Source organism: Hippocampus comes, unplaced genomic scaffold (assembly GCF_001891065.2).
Source record: "Hippocampus comes isolate QL1 unplaced genomic scaffold, H_comes_QL1_v1.1 scaffold91, whole genome shotgun sequence".
NCBI classification, from domain to species: Eukaryota; Metazoa; Chordata; class Actinopteri; order Syngnathiformes; family Syngnathidae; genus Hippocampus; species Hippocampus comes.
This window is the reverse complement of record NW_017805034.1, coordinates 1,045,202-1,061,686: the sequence shown is the minus strand read 5'-3', so window position 1 is coordinate 1,061,686 and position 16,485 is coordinate 1,045,202. Positions and strand designations below refer to the sequence as shown.

The 16,485-nt window shown below is 42.2% G+C and overlaps 1 protein-coding gene across 1 annotated transcript in view; it reads right to left on the bottom strand.

Annotated features, from left to right (window-relative positions):
* dnah9 (dynein, axonemal, heavy chain 9) overlaps positions 1 to 16,485 on the bottom strand; it is a 119,383-nt gene that overhangs the window by 89,386 nt on the left and 13,512 nt on the right. The window contains exons 14-30 of the mRNA XM_019863599.1: positions 16,315 to 16,461; positions 15,521 to 15,629; positions 14,561 to 14,802; positions 13,920 to 14,055; positions 11,827 to 12,023; positions 11,495 to 11,757; positions 10,287 to 10,448; positions 9,921 to 10,143; positions 9,687 to 9,853; positions 8,325 to 8,468; positions 8,009 to 8,168; positions 6,566 to 6,721; positions 5,455 to 5,587; positions 5,082 to 5,359; positions 4,647 to 4,777; positions 4,373 to 4,499; positions 1,404 to 1,556 (exon numbers count right to left, since the gene is read on the bottom strand). Coding sequence (XP_019719158.1) covers positions 1,404 to 1,556; positions 4,373 to 4,499; positions 4,647 to 4,777; positions 5,082 to 5,359; positions 5,455 to 5,587; positions 6,566 to 6,721; positions 8,009 to 8,168; positions 8,325 to 8,468; positions 9,687 to 9,853; positions 9,921 to 10,143; positions 10,287 to 10,448; positions 11,495 to 11,757; positions 11,827 to 12,023; positions 13,920 to 14,055; positions 14,561 to 14,802; positions 15,521 to 15,629; positions 16,315 to 16,461 — 2,928 coding nt within the window. The remainder of the gene's footprint in view (positions 1 to 1,403; positions 1,557 to 4,372; positions 4,500 to 4,646; positions 4,778 to 5,081; positions 5,360 to 5,454; positions 5,588 to 6,565; positions 6,722 to 8,008; positions 8,169 to 8,324; positions 8,469 to 9,686; positions 9,854 to 9,920; positions 10,144 to 10,286; positions 10,449 to 11,494; positions 11,758 to 11,826; positions 12,024 to 13,919; positions 14,056 to 14,560; positions 14,803 to 15,520; positions 15,630 to 16,314; positions 16,462 to 16,485) is intronic.

Here is a 16,485-nt window from a genome sequence, read left to right as displayed (position 1 = left end):
CCATATATAAGGTGCATCGGATTATAGGGCGCACTGAGAAAATTTAATGATTTTAGGTGTGCCTTATGGTGCGGAAAATACGGTGTATGTTTCCATATTTTTACTGAACACTAAGAGGAATTTTTGACCATCTTGGGATGCGCGTTGCGAATCTCTTGAGTTCATGCCAAAGCGCAGCGCTCATGTTGAGGTCAGGGCTCTGACTGAGCCACTACAAAAGGCATATTTTCTTCTGTCGAGGCCATTCATTGGATTCACGTATGTCCTCTGGGCCGCTGTTCTGTTGCATCACTCATCTTCTGTTAAGCTTCAATTGGCAGACAGATGGTCTTATGTTCTCCTGCAAAATGCCTTGATAAACTTGATAATTCATTTTTTTCATCAATGACAACAGACCCAGGGGCGGCAAAGCAGTTCCAAACCACCAGGCTCCTCCATCATGCTTTACAGTTGGGATGAGGTTTTTTTTATATTGGTGTGGTGTGCCTTTTTAGTTTCACACAAAGCCTTTCAAACAACTCAACCTCGGTTACCTCTGTCCACACAAGTTTGCCAGTAGCAACGTGGGAGGCACAGCTTTAAGAGATAATTTTATAACCCTTTTACAGGGTCATGCAGTTCTTAACTATTGGTATTTTGTGCCAGGAATGGTTTACACTGGTCAATGCTTCTTGAGGATAGACACTCAAAACTGGTGTGTGTGTGTGTGTGTGTGTGTGTGTGTGTGTGTGTGTGTGTGTGTGTGTGTGTGTTTTATTAGGGCAAGGCATCCGTCACCGACACCACCAGTCTCGTGACATTGATTGGACCCCTGGGTTGGCTGAGTCCGATTAGCACTTGGAGAACTCCTTCGTCAAAGGGTTCACATCTTTTTCCACCCTGCACTGTAAATGCTGACATGGTCCATCCCAAAAAATAATTCTTACTAATAATATGCCCAAAATATAATTCTTCGTACGGTTTGATAGTCGTTAGTTCTAATGTTTTGACTTGACATGTTCTGAACAATTCATATGAAAATCGAAAGTATTTCCAAAGGTTTCACATACTTTTTTTCCCTGCAGTTGTCATTGCAGGCCATACATTGTATGTATATACGTATAAGGCAGGAAGACCTGACTAATAAACTAATCGCCAAGCAGGATGAGGGCGCATGAAATTATGTACATTCCCGATTGGGACATATATGATCCCCTTAAAAAAAAAATCATAATAATAATAATAATCTGTACACACACACACACACACACACACACGCACTGTCTGTGCATGTGTGCATGTATGCACGTGCATTATTATTCAGTTACAGCCACAGCGATTTCGTAGTAATTGCCTAATCAAAATTTAACTCGCCCTCGAAGCAATTTATAAGACATGAAAACAACATTAGAATTAGATTATACCTGTCCAGAGCAGTCGCAGGGTTGATTAAAAGGGACGTACTCGTCCTCTTTGCTATACATGCCCAGACCAGTCTTAGAAGGAGACCCCTTTTCATCTGCTTCGAATTGCATTTTTGCCATGCTGTCAAATAGCTTGGACAGATGCCTCTGCACCTGAAAAATATCAGACAACGTAAATCAAGGTTCAAGGTACAGACAAGGAGCTCAGTCATGCAAATGTTTTATCATAGTTTACAAATAGAAAGGCATGTTGTGTTGTTTGATCTCAGACATTTTCGAAGAAAAATATCATTTAGAGTTGACTTTCTCCGGGGCTGGAATGGGTCGCAAAATTGTCTTGACAGAATGCAGAATGTCAGCTGGAAAACCATGAGCAACATCGCCTCAGTGTGGAAGCTCGTGGTACTACAACAAGTTGACTCAGAACGCTGCTCAGAAACTGTCCAGGAATAAAAGCTGAACCAGTGGAAAATTCTAGTACACAATACTGATGATAAGACTGTGCATCATGATACAAAGAGGAATAATGATCATTTACAATAATGTACAGCACTGTAAAGTGTTTATACTTTGTTGGGTTTTGTTCCCCCCTTTTGGCTTGACCCATTCAAGGGTCATCAATCATGCTTTGCCGTCTCTCCTTCTCCTCTGTACCTTCTGCCGTAACCTTTCTTTCACACTCCCCATTGCTCTCAAGAGTTGACAGCCCTCCGACAGCTCTGCTCTTTGTAACCTCACCATTCCACTGCCCTCCCGTTTATTCACGCACATGTATTGTAGCGCTGCCAATCCAATCCATAACTCCACCTCTCGAGGTTCACACTAACCTGCTCCCGACTCTCAGTGCAGTGTACAATGTCATCTTCAAACATAGCCAGAGAAGACTCCTGTCTGACCTCAAATGTCAATCTGTCCATCACCATTTGCAAACAAGAAGCGTCTCGGGGCAGTCCCACCTCCATCTCGAAGCCTTCTGTCACTCCAGAAAACACACCTCACCATCTTCCTGTTCCCATACAAGTATTGTACGAGTCTAAATTGTGTCCTAGCCACTCCAGAGCCACAATACAGCCCTTTCTGACTTGGATCTGAATTCTCAGGGCTATGAGGACATATGTGGTGCTCTTTCTAGGCATGAAACCTGGAGTCCGCAGAGAGCAAGTCCATGTTTAACTGTCCAGTGGACATACTGGTGAAAAGGGGGCAGCATAGTGTCTAAACTGCTGTGACTAAAAGAATGAGGATGAGAGCATCTGGGTGCAGGCTCTGTAACCTGGCAACGGCTGCATGAATTGTATCACGATGCTGTGCCTCTGGAGCAGATGGCAGAATGTACACAGTCGTAATGACAGAAGAGAATTCCGTTGGTGGATAGATGGACATATTTACCATAGCTAGCAGTTCAATACCAAGTCGCGTTCACAAAATAAGCAGTCCCGCCTTACATTGTTTTGAATGCTTACGAGTCAAATCTCTGTTCGACTGCACCATTTTGAAATCAGGTCGGGACACACTAACGTCATGTCTCAGTAAAGTATGAGACAGCGTGTCAGTGTGTTATGCTCATCCGCCGCTGTTACCAAAAACTTGACATTCCCCATAACAGAAATTGAAACAGAGGACTTGGACATTTTCTTTCTCGCTTGCACTTTTATGCGGGCTTTGCATCCCAGTGACTGTGTTCATCTCAGTCCAAGCTCCAGGGGAATCCTCGCTGGTGCTCGGCGTGCACTCGGGCAAGAAGCTGGCAAAGCCAGTAGCTGGTCTTGAATATATAGTGTGTGAGAATCTTAGTATTTTAAAAATATATTTCCCCAACAGTGATGACATTTTTCACACCAACCAACATTTGCGAAACAGGGCTGCTGCAACAGGCCACATTGGCATAAACGTCCTGATCCTAGTAATACCATATCTTGACAACCCCGATTAAAATTAAAATTAAATTAAAATAAGCTTTTTTTTTTTTTTTAATACTGTAATTTCCGGTCTACAAGTCACATTTGATTCAAAGACGCAAGAGTTAAATTTGCTTGCTAAACAAACAAGAAGACAAAGGTGGCGCTGCAGAGATGGCTGTATTTATGGCACTCGCTCCCTACGCTCATAAAACTCAAGTCAAGATTCTTCTTTTCGCTCTCGATTGCTCCCTAAACAGCAGCGCACCGCTACGCAACCAGACTTCTGCATTTTTCTCCTCAGGCAGCCCGCTCTGCCGTCATATGCGTGCACTCCAACTGCAAATGGCTGGTGAATATTCAAGATGAGGGCAGACTCAATAGTCCACTGCGACATGTTCGGTAATATAGTCAGATGTGACAAGACTATTGACGGCTTAAAACTCGTCAGTCAAAATTCATAAATACACCGTGCCACAGTAAAAACGGCATAGTTCAAAGTTTTGGGGGGAAAAAAAATGTGGTTTACAGTCCGGGAATTACGGCAGTCACTCAGGCTGATGGAAGGTTGCGTGGAATTGCATTGTGTGTGCATGCCAGAAGGCGGAGGTGGTGTTGTGATGTTCTTCCGTCGTGTCCTTTCGCACGCATAAAATTTGTAGTGTCTTCCGAATGTGTATGAGTGAATGAATATAGGTTGAAAAGGATTTGCAAATTGTTCTATTCCATTTTTATTTAGGTTTTACTCAGTGCCCCAAACTTCAATGGAATTGGGGTTTGGAGTCACGAAAAGGATTTGCAAATTGTTCTATTCCATTTTTATGCAGGTTTTACTCAGTGCCCCCAACTTCAATGGAATTGGGGTTTGGAGTCGTGGAAAACAACTTTGACATTATTCATTTTTTTTTTTTTTTTTGTTGCTGTGATTACTGCAGGACTGCCTGATCATGTTATTGAGCTCAGTTTGAGGTCAGTCGTAAAGCTAAAAGGCTGCAGTGAACTATTTTTTTACCCCCCACTGAAAACTTGTAAAATTTGCCATTTTGCGCAAAAAAATCAGAATGCAGCCACCTGGTGTGGGTTGGTCCCATTTGAAAGAATGTCCAAGAGATCCGCGGATGAGATGAAGTAAAAGCGAGGGAAGGCTAGCCGCTTGATGTCCAGATAATCTGCCAGAGCCTTTTCACAAAGGGAAAGCCTGTAAAGGGAAACGCAATGTCCAGAGAGTGAGCAGGTTTGTGCATTCATGTGAGAACCTTCTGCACATTACGCTTCAGAACGGATTAAAAATTTTAAAAAAAAGGGGTGGAAACGACACAACCGTTCAAATTGGCTTCACCCTCACCTGCACTGGATGTTCTCCAGTTTGTCAAACAGACCGGGTTTATTGGTGGCTTCGACAACATTGGGCGTTTGATGCACCGAGTTCGCCAACTCTTTGAAATCGGCATCAATCCCTTTGAAGCGCTTCGAGTCCTGCAAGAAAATTCCACGAGGGAACACCGCCAAGGGATTTAGTTTTCCACATGAGAGAGGTAGAATTAAAACGTATAATAATAAACATCTGGGTAGAGGCTCAGCCTTGATATCATGGGAGCCATTCGAAGTCGAGTAAGCGCGGCTCTAAAACTCGCACTGTGCGCCGATTAATGGATTCTTGGTTAAAAGCCACAATGATGACTTTATCTCGGTTTACATGGCGAAGACAAAAGCTACGGTGATATATCGAGACTCGCTGCTGAATCAACCGTGAAAAGTTAAGAGGGAATCTCTTGGTCACCTCCGGCAGCTGTGAGCGAATGTCCTCGGAGCCAATGAAGATGCTCTCCAGGTGAGTCCACGTGCGTTGCACCTCAAACCAGATGGAGATGACAGAGTCGACCACGGACAGTTTCGTCTGCCAAGATGAAACTTCATCCAAGAAGTGGGCAATGTACTTGGAGGAAATTAGGTTCTGCAGCTGGACCTGGTTGTCTTCCAGCGTCTCGATCAGCTCCTCGTCTGAACTCAGCAGGGGGATTTGGGTCCGATGGTGGGGTTCGTATTGGAACTGCATACCTGTGAATGGATTAGAGGGAGGTGGGGGGGATGTCAGTCGAAGAAATACTTTGGAAAGGAGGCTAAAAGTCCCACAGCGCAAGTTAAGGCCGGACCTGTCCATGTGGAGTTGAGCTCCGAGAGAACTTTCTCCATTGCCATCTCTTTCACGGCCTTGTCTACGATCCCTCTCACCTCCTCTTCGAAACAGTGCAGGTTTAGTTGCAGCAGATCGGCAAGAGTGGTTTCCTGTGCACAATACCCAATAACCTTTTGTACCCATAGGCTGGAAATTCAAATGCCTCAAAAGGCTGTGTGATTCGAAAACATTTGCAGGTGGCGGGGGAGCATTCCGAAAACATTGCACAAACACACTGAGGTTGAACCGTTGTGAGGCAAAACTTCCCGAGCGGTCAGCAATTCGCACCTCGCAAGGAATCGGATCCGCCCAGCATCAAAGTGCGCTTTGCTTTGTGTTTCCGCAATAAGGATTGTGAGGAGAATATGGACAAATTGGTACAGTTGAAAAGAGCTGTATATTTCCTGGAAGCTGAAAACATACTAAACATACTCTTCCACGCCAAGCATATTAACATGACGCATCACAGATTGAGCAAAATTTCCATGACGACGGAGACTTTCGAATTGGTCTGATTTTGATGAGGGCTGCGTTCTGAAATTCACTTCAATCAACAATATCAATATCGAGTGAAAACAATCACCCATGAATGAAAACAGTGTCTGGACCGGAGGTCGGCAACCCGCGGCTCCAGAGCCGCGTGCGGCTATTTAGCGCCACCCCAGCGGTTCCCTGGAGCTTTTGCAAAAATGTTTGAAGATGGAAAAAGACGGGGGAGGGAAATATATTTTTGTTTTAATATGGTTTCTGCAGGAGGACAAACATGACACAAACATTCTTAACGTTTTCCGTCAAAAAAGGTTGGGCACCCCTTCTCTACAGGATGCATTGCAGGGAACAGAAAAACATTTAATCGTGAAGGCTATTTGTAGCCAACGTAGTCATTTTGACAGGAGGCAAATATCACTAATATAGATTCATACAGCATGTATTGCCTTCAATGTAAGGCTTACATTTAATTTTTTGCGGCTCCAGCCATATTTGTTTTTTGGGTTGTTTTGGTCCAATGTGGCTCTTTCAATATTTTGGGTTGTGGACCTCTGGTCTATACGATCAAAATTCACCGTGAAAGAGAATGGATCGCAAACCTGGTCCACATTGAAACGAACTCCGGTCGCCGCCATTAACTGATGCCAGTGCCTGACTCGTATGGCTGGATTCTGCAGCTCTGCCACCGCCCGCAGGGAGATGAGGAGGTTCTTTACCCTCTTCTCCAAACCGGCGAAGGCCTCCCACGCTCTAATCTACAAGTGTCAGCAGAGAGCAACAAGTACAAAAGCTTGTAATGATCTTCTTTGGTTTTGTTAATCCATTTGAAGTTGGAATAAAATAAAAAAAAAAACCTCGAGGGAATCCCAAAGTCCCATAGCTTAATTCCGTTAAAAAAAAAAAAAACCTCGAGGGAATCCCGAAGTCCCATAGCTTAATTCCGTTCATAGTAGCTCCATGACTGACTAAACATCAAATGCTGTTGTCTATCGATCATCAGTGTGAAGGGCGAGAATTTTTTTTTTTTTTTTCCTTCTGGTGAAGTTGTATCATTGAAGACCGTCCGTGTGACTCTGTGGATGGCTGTTTGTGTGCACTGAGACTGACAGACAACCAGTACAGGGTGTCGGACCCATTTTGCTGTTGTGATGCTTGGGGTTGAAATAAAGCAGCTATGTGTAGACTTCCCAGTCCATATGTCCTTCTGTTTTTTCGAAGCCTTTTAAATTTAATAAAAAAGCAATGATTCAATTGGCACATGGATTATAAATAAAGTTGTCAGGTCAAGTACGACTTTATTGTCAAATGTGATGTATGTGCAACATACAGCACAGATGAAATTTCTTCCCTCTTAAGACAACATACAACAAGAGGAGCCGCTGCGGGTGCCCGCGCCGCCATCAAAAAAAATTGTCTGTATTCCTTTACTACGGTTTGGCATTTTTTTGGGGGGGTGATTTACTTATTATTTACAGTCCCTGCTGGATGTCTGTCATGTGCCAGTCATTATGTCTTACTTATGGAATAGTCGTTATTAACTACATCAACAAGTGGCAGTAAAAATGCGAGAGATTAAAAAAAAAAAAAAAAAGGGCCAAGCAACTCTGATGCTAGCTGTTGGAGTACATGGTAGAATTAAAAAGAAGAACAAAAAATACTGCTCGAGACAGTGAAGAACTGTTGTATTTTCGGCAGCCTTCACCAGTATTTTTTTTTTTTTTTTGGTTTTGTTTTTTTCTTAAGTATGACTGGAATTTTAAATACTGGAAATTAATTCTTCTAAATTGTGTCGGTAATATTCTGAAGATGTTACAATATTTCTTTTGCGGTGATCCCTTTATTCAATATGTGCAGTATTAAAATAGATCTGTAAATAACTTATTGAATACCTTTGATTGAGATGAGTAATTGGATAGGAAGCATATTTGGTCAGTTATGGGTAATAGGAAATCGCTCGCCTTGACATGCTGAGCAGGTTGGCTATTTTCACAGCTTTAGGTTACATTAGCCATCCGATTAGTCTCGCCAATGTATTGCCTCACCTCCTTATCCATCCCTCGAATATCTTTTGAGAAGCGTTTGCACTCAACCTCCATGTCCTCCACGTGAATGTCCCCCCAGGGAGTCGTTTTCCATTCCGCCATGCTGGATTCCACAACAGTGATCATGTCCCACAGCTCCTTCAGCAGGCCCACCTCACGCCTCGGGGATGAATGACAGCAGATAAAGTGAAACCAACCATATTCAGAGTGTGAATATAAAGAAAGGGTCACTGATTTAATTGCTCGTTAGTGCCGCGTTTGGCATAGAATGGTGCTTTTTTTTTTTTTTTTTGCAAGTCTCCTTGGGGTCTTTTACCTGCATTGGCGAAGCTGTTTGTATTCAGAGACGGTCACCTCGAACAAGCTGGCGGATTCCACCAGAGAGGCCATCACCGCCTCCTGTTCCTGGATCTGCCGGTGAAATGTGTCTAACATCTGGTGAGGATTCTTGCTGTCGAATCTGAATGAATGCAAACGGGTTCGCGTTAACCCTGGTGGAGGTCTCGATAATAACGCCCTTGCGTGCGGCGTTACACGACTGGCTTTTTCCTCATCGCAAATTGCAAACTACTAATTAAAAACGATTTCCAAAACATCAATGGGATCTAATCGCTGCGCAATGAGGAGATCAATTACACACATAACTAATGCGACAATTAGCTATTACGGACGAGGCGCGAGCGCCTCAACCAAAGAATTACTTGTCATTATTGTAAGATTCAATTAGCCTTGTCAGATGTGAGAGCCTCAAGATAATATAGTCCTTTATGAGTGAGAACACAGAGAAAGGTGACATTCGTGCAAAGATACCGCACTGCGGAGCCGGAATCAACCCCTGCACCTCTGCACTGTGAGGCAGACGTGGTAACCAGCTCCACCGTGCCGCCCATTGTCATTATTAGTCTTACTCGGATCAATCAGCCACAGATAGTGATCGGACGATTTCTGTGGAAAAGTACATGATTGGCGTCTGTCGATCAATGCCTTTTAATTGCCGATCACAAAAAGAGAAACCGGAGTAGCCGCAGCCCGTAATTTGCTGCCTGCGGGCAACAAGAGACCAGCCTGTGTGCAGTGAGCATCCCTTCTCACTTCTCTTAACACTGCACGTTAACAGACGATTGTGCTTTTTCCACACTGTCCATTTGAAATAACGTCTTATCTGAAAATCTGATTCATCCTCATAAAAGAAATGAATTAATTATGAAAGTAATTGTTACCAAGCAGATCTAAAATTGAAGAAATTGCAGCTGATTTATATGATCAGTGTCGGTTTCAGGATTTGGTATCGGACCATATCACTCATGGATGATAGACAGCATGAAACACAGAGAGAGAGAGAGAGAGAGAGAGAGAGAGAGAGAGAGAGAGAGAGAGAGAGAGAGAGAGAGAGAGAGAGAAAACAAATTATTCCATACATTTTCTGTTCTCCTAATTAGGGTCTTGGGTGAGGTGGAGACCACCTCAGCTGAGATTCTACGCTAGATCGGTCAAGTGTCATAAATAGCACTTGCATTGAATCATAAACATGCCTTCAAATTCAGTTTTAATTTCAAGTCATTAATAGATCCTGAAATCCATGTAAATTGGAGGTCTGGTATAAAAGCAGTTCATTTGAACCCACTACGTACAATGCGTTTGCACATTCTTTTTTTTTACAAAAGCAGTCCTTTGTTACCTGAAGGGCCCATTGTGGCGAAAATGCTCCCTGAAGGTGTGTTGCTCCATTTCGAATGAGGCGCACTTTCTTCGCAAATTCGCGACTTCGACGGCCTGCAGAGGCGCCACTTGCTGTTTGACGAGCGCCGCCTTCTTTTTCACATTGGTCCACTTCTCCGGCAACTCCTGAAGGAAAAAAAGCGAAGATGGATGAATTGTTCATTGGGGGTGATGGAATGACAGGGGTCCTTACTTCTAACTGCTTGTGCACAGCATCAGGAAGTTCCTGCTCATACTCCTTAAGCAAGGCAAAGGTTTGCTGCAGTGGTTCAAATACGTCATCTGTTGCGCGCTGTCTCTCCTTGACAGCCAGCAGGTGGCCCAGAACTCCCACCAGGGTTTCATAGTCTCCTTCTTCGACTCGCTGGCCCAGGCCGGTTTCAGCCGTGATGATGAAACTCTCAAGACCTGAAAGACTACAGAATAGATTACAATAATCATGAAACCACTTTTTTTCGAATCATATTTCCATTGCAACATAGCAACGAGCAATGGAAAAATGCATGGCATGACGAAGTTAAGGTCTTATTGTTGAATTGTACATTCGTCGGGTCTCCACCTGTTAGTTAAATGATCAATAAGGTGCTGTTTGAACATGAAACTCCATTTCTTGATGATGTCGCGCAGGGCAGTCTTCATGTTGCGACCATTGACACGCATCCAGCCGTGGAAGACACGGACCGGCTCCAGATCCTGCACCTCCTCACAGATCTTCTCATACCTCAATCACAATAAAAATGTAAAAGGATTCAATCCTTTGGGTCGGACTTTATTGCACAAATTGTAATGTTGCTGCTACTCGCGATTTTACCTATTTGTTGATTGTGCTTTTTTTCCGACATGCTCAAAGACACCACAAGATAGAGCCAAAGCATTGGTCCTCACTTTTCCATCAATTTAATTTTTTTTTTTTTTTTTTTGGTCATCAAATCATTTTCAAGACATTTGTTTTTCAGGGTACCGTAAAATGAGTTTGACATTTTATGAAACTGTTTTGGGATCATAATATATCTCCAGAGTGAACTATTCAGAATTCTATTTTGTTATTTCTAGCAGGGGCCCTAACATTCCAAGCATCAAGTGTAAAACAATAGTGCAGATATTAATCAACCATGTCAATATTTTGTTAATTTTCACCAGGCAGCACTGGCACTAATTCATGCAAAAACCAACACCACACCAAGTTTCTTCATGCATGACCAGAATGGCTAGGCTGTGTGAAGATTCAGATCCATTTTCAAGAGAAAGACGGTCTGAACGCACTACAGCAAATTCAAAAGTCAAGAAGAGCTGCACTGAGTTTTGCTGCATTCACCGATTAGCGTTAGCCTTAGCATTAGCCTCTGATAATTGGCACATACTTGATTGCTGGGTGAAGTCGTCAATTTGGAATTTGTATTTGTCAACATCCAAACACTATTTCAGTGTAATTCAGCAGTTTGATAATTAATTGCTGACTCCCGTCTTTGCGCACACTCGTTCAAATAAATAAATAGATAAATAACTATGTATACATTCTGAGCTCCGCTTCTGCACGTAAAAGGCATTAGATTTTTAACATGTTCAATCCACTAGCTCCACGCCGAGTCATCATGGTCACACAATCCTTGGTAGACTTTGGCCCAGCAGTCGATATGGAAGGCTAAACTCAATGAAGCTTTAAAAAAAACGGACCAAAAAGAGTGCGATAAATCTTGATCTTTGTCAGTAGACATGTTCTCAAAATATGTAGGAACTGTGTAAAATGATTCACAAACAAGCACTCACCTATCCACTTGCTGTTTAAAGTGATTTAATGTTGGGGGCCTCTCTGGGATGCAATTTTCATCTTGAACCTGCATCTCCTGGCTGGTCGGAACATGGCTGTATCGGAGGAACTGGCACAGGAACTCCTTCCTGTCATTTATATAAAGGTAGCTATAGCGTTCCATTGAATTGCGGAAAGCGCAGCAAGTCGCCATGACGCTCTTCACGCGATCCATGAGGACAAGACGCATCTCTGTCAAGTCTGCCATCTCTTCCATGTCAGCCTGCGAGAGGGTCAAATATGGAGATGGGAAAAAAAAAAAACACTGACAAAATTCATGAGACGTCAATACCTGGTAGTGGGGAAAGGAACTGTGCTGGGACAGGCGCGGCACCAATGACGACACTCTGAACACATCGCTGATGAGACTCTCGACAAGGTCAAAGAAATTTTCACTTTCTCCAAACGCCAAAGATGGTATAAACACCATATCAGGAACGTTCAGAATCAGTTGGGCCTCAAAGAGGGGCACTGTCACATTTTTTTCATCTGAGGACACAACAGAATAAACGCTTTCATATACAAAGTAAAAGGAGACATAATGTAGCTGAGATGACGTATTTATAGTATTTATATTTATGAAGAAGGGGGAAAAAAGGGGTTAGAACGGAAGTTATATTACGGTTAATAAATTCAATGGGTAGAGTGATGAAGCTTTGGCCACAATATTTTGGAGGACATAACTCAAGATTTTCTGATATATCGGGTATTCTCAGTTTTAAATAATCAATGTGATGAGGCATTAAGATGTTCAGTGTGGTCTCGAATGAGATGTTTTGATTTGTTTTTCAGCCATACAACCAGGTCGGACGACCACTTCACACATCAGAACTTTGGGTCTAATTCCAGCATTGTCCACGGGCAAACGAACGACCACTTCCTGTTTCTCCAAAATGTATTTTCATTATTTCTGGATTAATCCGTCAGATGCTTTCCATTCGGCATAGCTGACACAAATGTGATGGTTGTCAAGTGACATGTATAATGATTTTTAAATTTGGGTTCTGAAGTTATGAAATGTATATGGAAAAATAATGGTTATTAAATATTGACAAAATATTACGTTTTTACATCTGGAAACGGTATACGATGTGAATAAATATAACATTTCCTCTTTTTATGTTCTTATTCTGAAAAAGAAAAAAAAAAATATCAGGAAGTCCTGCGATAGGAAAGATAGTTGGTCCAAACAGCAAAATTATTCAATTAAGGCATCAACGGAAATGATGGCATCTTAAGAAATGCGTATTTTGTCTCCAATTATTTCAGATTATCTCTCCCAGATGCTCTGATAACTGTTTCCAAAAAAGCATTTGAACACACTTCAAAGCCATGGATTGAAATGGATTAAAATGAATGAGACAGATTAAGCATTCATATGCATATTATGGTTACTGTCATAAAATTTGAGGCACAAATGTTTTAGTTTTCCAACATTTCTAGGGAACATTAGCTCCTGTCATAACAGATACATTGGGTGTCAGTTTATTGAATTCGGGAATATTTTATTCACAAAGCCACTGGAAGCATATATAATCCGCAATCCTCCTTTTTTGCTGACATTGCTGCTATATTCTTCCATGGTTCTACGTGTGGAATCTCATTTCAGGACATTCTCAAACTTAACCTGATATGAACCATCGCCCAAAATTGTAAAAAAAAAAATTAAATCAAAAAATGGCAAACAATGTCCTTGACTTGGGCCATGTTTGATTACAGATGCAGCACGCTGGTGTAAAACGAGAGAAAAAAAGGAGGAGAGTGGGATGAGAGGAAGGGCACAGTCGCGGCAGTGTGACAATAATTCTTGAAATGAATCCTAGTCCAGTTTGACAGCAAGCAAGTACACATCTATTCCACGCCTGCTGTCAATAGAAATACCCTAGTGACATATAAAATCCTAAAAAAAACATGTCTTAAAAGAAGCATTTCAAGGCACCGATACATTTCAGCTCCATCGATTACAGTGTCGGGGCATAGAAAAACATTTTGATATTACATTTCGGTTTGAAGAAGGAGAGCATGAATCGTATTGTGACCTCACAATAACAATGTTGCGTTTTCTTTGTGTGCTTGTGTGAATTGTCTGCTTGAAAAATGATTGAAGAATCTAAACCGCTCGACCGCTTGCCTCAAGTCATCTGGGATCAGCTGTAGCTCAGAGGAATGTTTAGTGCATCAGAAATTCGGTCGCCACAGCATCAAGAGCAAATGGGGGTTCAGTAGCTTTCTCAAGGACACTTGGACATTGTTTCAAGGGCTGAGGATCAGAACCGCGCCATTGTATAAGCGCTTTTGAAAGATCCGACAATGCTTGCTGAGCTTTAAAGAACGATCATGACTCTTTTTTTTTTGGACCACTAGGGAGTTTTTGGACTAGCTTACCTGTGTTATCCAGGAAAAATTTGAGTGAACACTCGATGCAGTGATAAAACCCATCGATAACCATGTCATCAATGTAGTCCTCGTAAGCTTTCCACTCATCGGAGGATGGGTCTGACAGAAAAAGCTCAAGATTCCTCTGAGAACAGGACATTGGACAATTGCAATGACTATATTTTCCGCACTATAAGGCGCGCTGAAAAGTATTCAATTTTCCCAAAAGCCTAGAATCCGATGCGCCTTAGATATGGTGTCGCAGTCTTCATAACTTTGGTCTTTCATTTATTGTTTTGTAATGCCATTTGTATTGATGTTTCATGACCGTGTTTAGGACCAGTTCTGACAGCTTTGTTGCAGCTGCAGCGACTGCGAAGGCTAGATAGAAATAAAGCTGTATTGTATTGTATTTCCTTTAGTGTAACTCCATCTTGTGGATGGTTAGCGCAACCGCAGCCACTATTGTAGCTTCTATTCTATGTGCCTTATAATGCAGTGTGCCTTATCTCTGAAAACAGTTTTAAAATAGGCCATTCATTGAAGGTGCGCCTTACAATCCGAAGCGCCTTATAGTGCAGAAAATACGGTGTGTTGACCAAGTTGCTCACCAATTTAATATTTCAAACTCAGGGAAACGCATTTATTACCTTCATGAGGAAATGAATCTGATCTCCGGATGACCGTATCATACAATAAAAACGATCCAGCCTTTCGGCCCGATCATCCAGACTGAGCAGAGCATCTTTTTTCCCCTCCTTCCTGTCAAACAATGGGCTTGCCCAGGACTTGATACAATTCTGGATCTCCTCCACATTGTCTTTGGCCTTCTGGAGTCGGCTCTCCAGGTCACAGATGGAATCCCGCAACTCTTGAATATACTGCCAAATGCCTAGGAATAGCCAAGAAGTTTGAGTTTGAGTAAATATGGTTGTTGGTTGTTATTTAAATCTCCAGAGTAAAAGTGTCTGGATGTGTTAGGTCATTAGCATGGATACGCCAAAGACAAATGACCTTAACCGCAACAGACTTTTTTGCCAGTCACAGTGCAATCACATTTTTACAGTTAGTTCATGGCCGCGTGGTTTAAAACAACACACACTTGTTACCCATGGTAACCCCAAAGAAAATTGCCTGGATGCCAGAATTACACCAGCAGCTTTGTAAAGAGTGCACCATGAAATGTCATTGAAAGAAAAAGAATCAATGATGATGATGATCATGATGTTTTTGTTTTTACCCTCAGAGAGAGACTTTGATTGCTCTTTTCAACAAGCGTCTATTTGATTTGCTCTTCGACTTTCAACGAAGTGACCTGTAATGGATGTGATTAACACAATGCTTGTCCATTCTCCTTTCCATTTTGTTTTGGTTATTGCATGGCCTTTTCTAAACACTTCTCCAGGTGGTTTGCAGTTATCCTCATGGATGAGTGCAAAAACACAAACATGTCTGCCAACTACTGCATTGTCTATTTACTGCTATTGTCATCAAATGACAAAGATGGGGTGAACAAAAACTGAAGGTGTATTTTTCTTCACAGCGTTAAATGTCCCAGTATGTTTTCTTGCTTAGTTATGAGTGTGTATGTGCGCACCGAGGGTCCACACCTTGGCTGTTCCAACTCAGGCTTTCTTCAGCCTTTCTTATTTGGGTCTCAATATCCCTGAGCTGCCTCTGGAGTAGCGGATTCTCCACGTCGAGCACAGACTGAATCACCTAAAATATGTGGTCAAGGGAAGAAGATAAAAATGTGATTTCAAACTGAAGTGCAATATTGTGAAATGGATTTAAGAAATAAATTAATCATAATAACAATATGAACAACAACAACTGTTCGAGTCAATCCGGCTGTTTTCCATCATCCAGTGGCACCTTGACTTGAATTCATTTGCTGATTATGCTTGTAACTTGAATCATTCTCATCTCAAATCAACTTTGCACAGTGAAATGAAGGGGAATGCCATTAATCTGTCCCGTGGAAAAAGATAAACGTTTTTTGGGGTTCATGTTATAATAAAGACAATTCCAACCCCGTAAATTCTCAACTGAGAGAAAGTTATGCTAACCACTAGCACCCTGTGCTGTCTTCCCAATATATTGTGAAAAAACATTGTTTTTTTATTATTAATGAGAGTCACTTCATGTGTAATTTTAGATCAGAATGTATATTAACCAGAGGTGAGAATCGTCAGTCCAGTGACTCAGCCAGTGAGCTGCTGTCAGAATTTAGGCTGTCGGAATCATTGACGTTAGATAGTCGAGAACGGACTTGCAGAACGGACTGTGTGTGAATTCAGTACTTGACGCCAATTGCTTTTTGCCAATGAAGGACGGACTCGGTTACTGACGGAACTTATGGACCTTACATTAATATGACGGAATGCCCACTTCTGATATTCACCTTGTTGTATCGTCCTGCAGCGAGTTCCAGGCTGGACACGTACTGCCACAACTGCCATCTGGTGGTATAAATCTGCACTGCGGTGTCAGGAATCACCTCAGTTTGTCTGGCTTCCAGGTACTTCACTTCTCTCAACACAGATGCAAGCTAAAGAAGAGCGGGGGGGGGGGG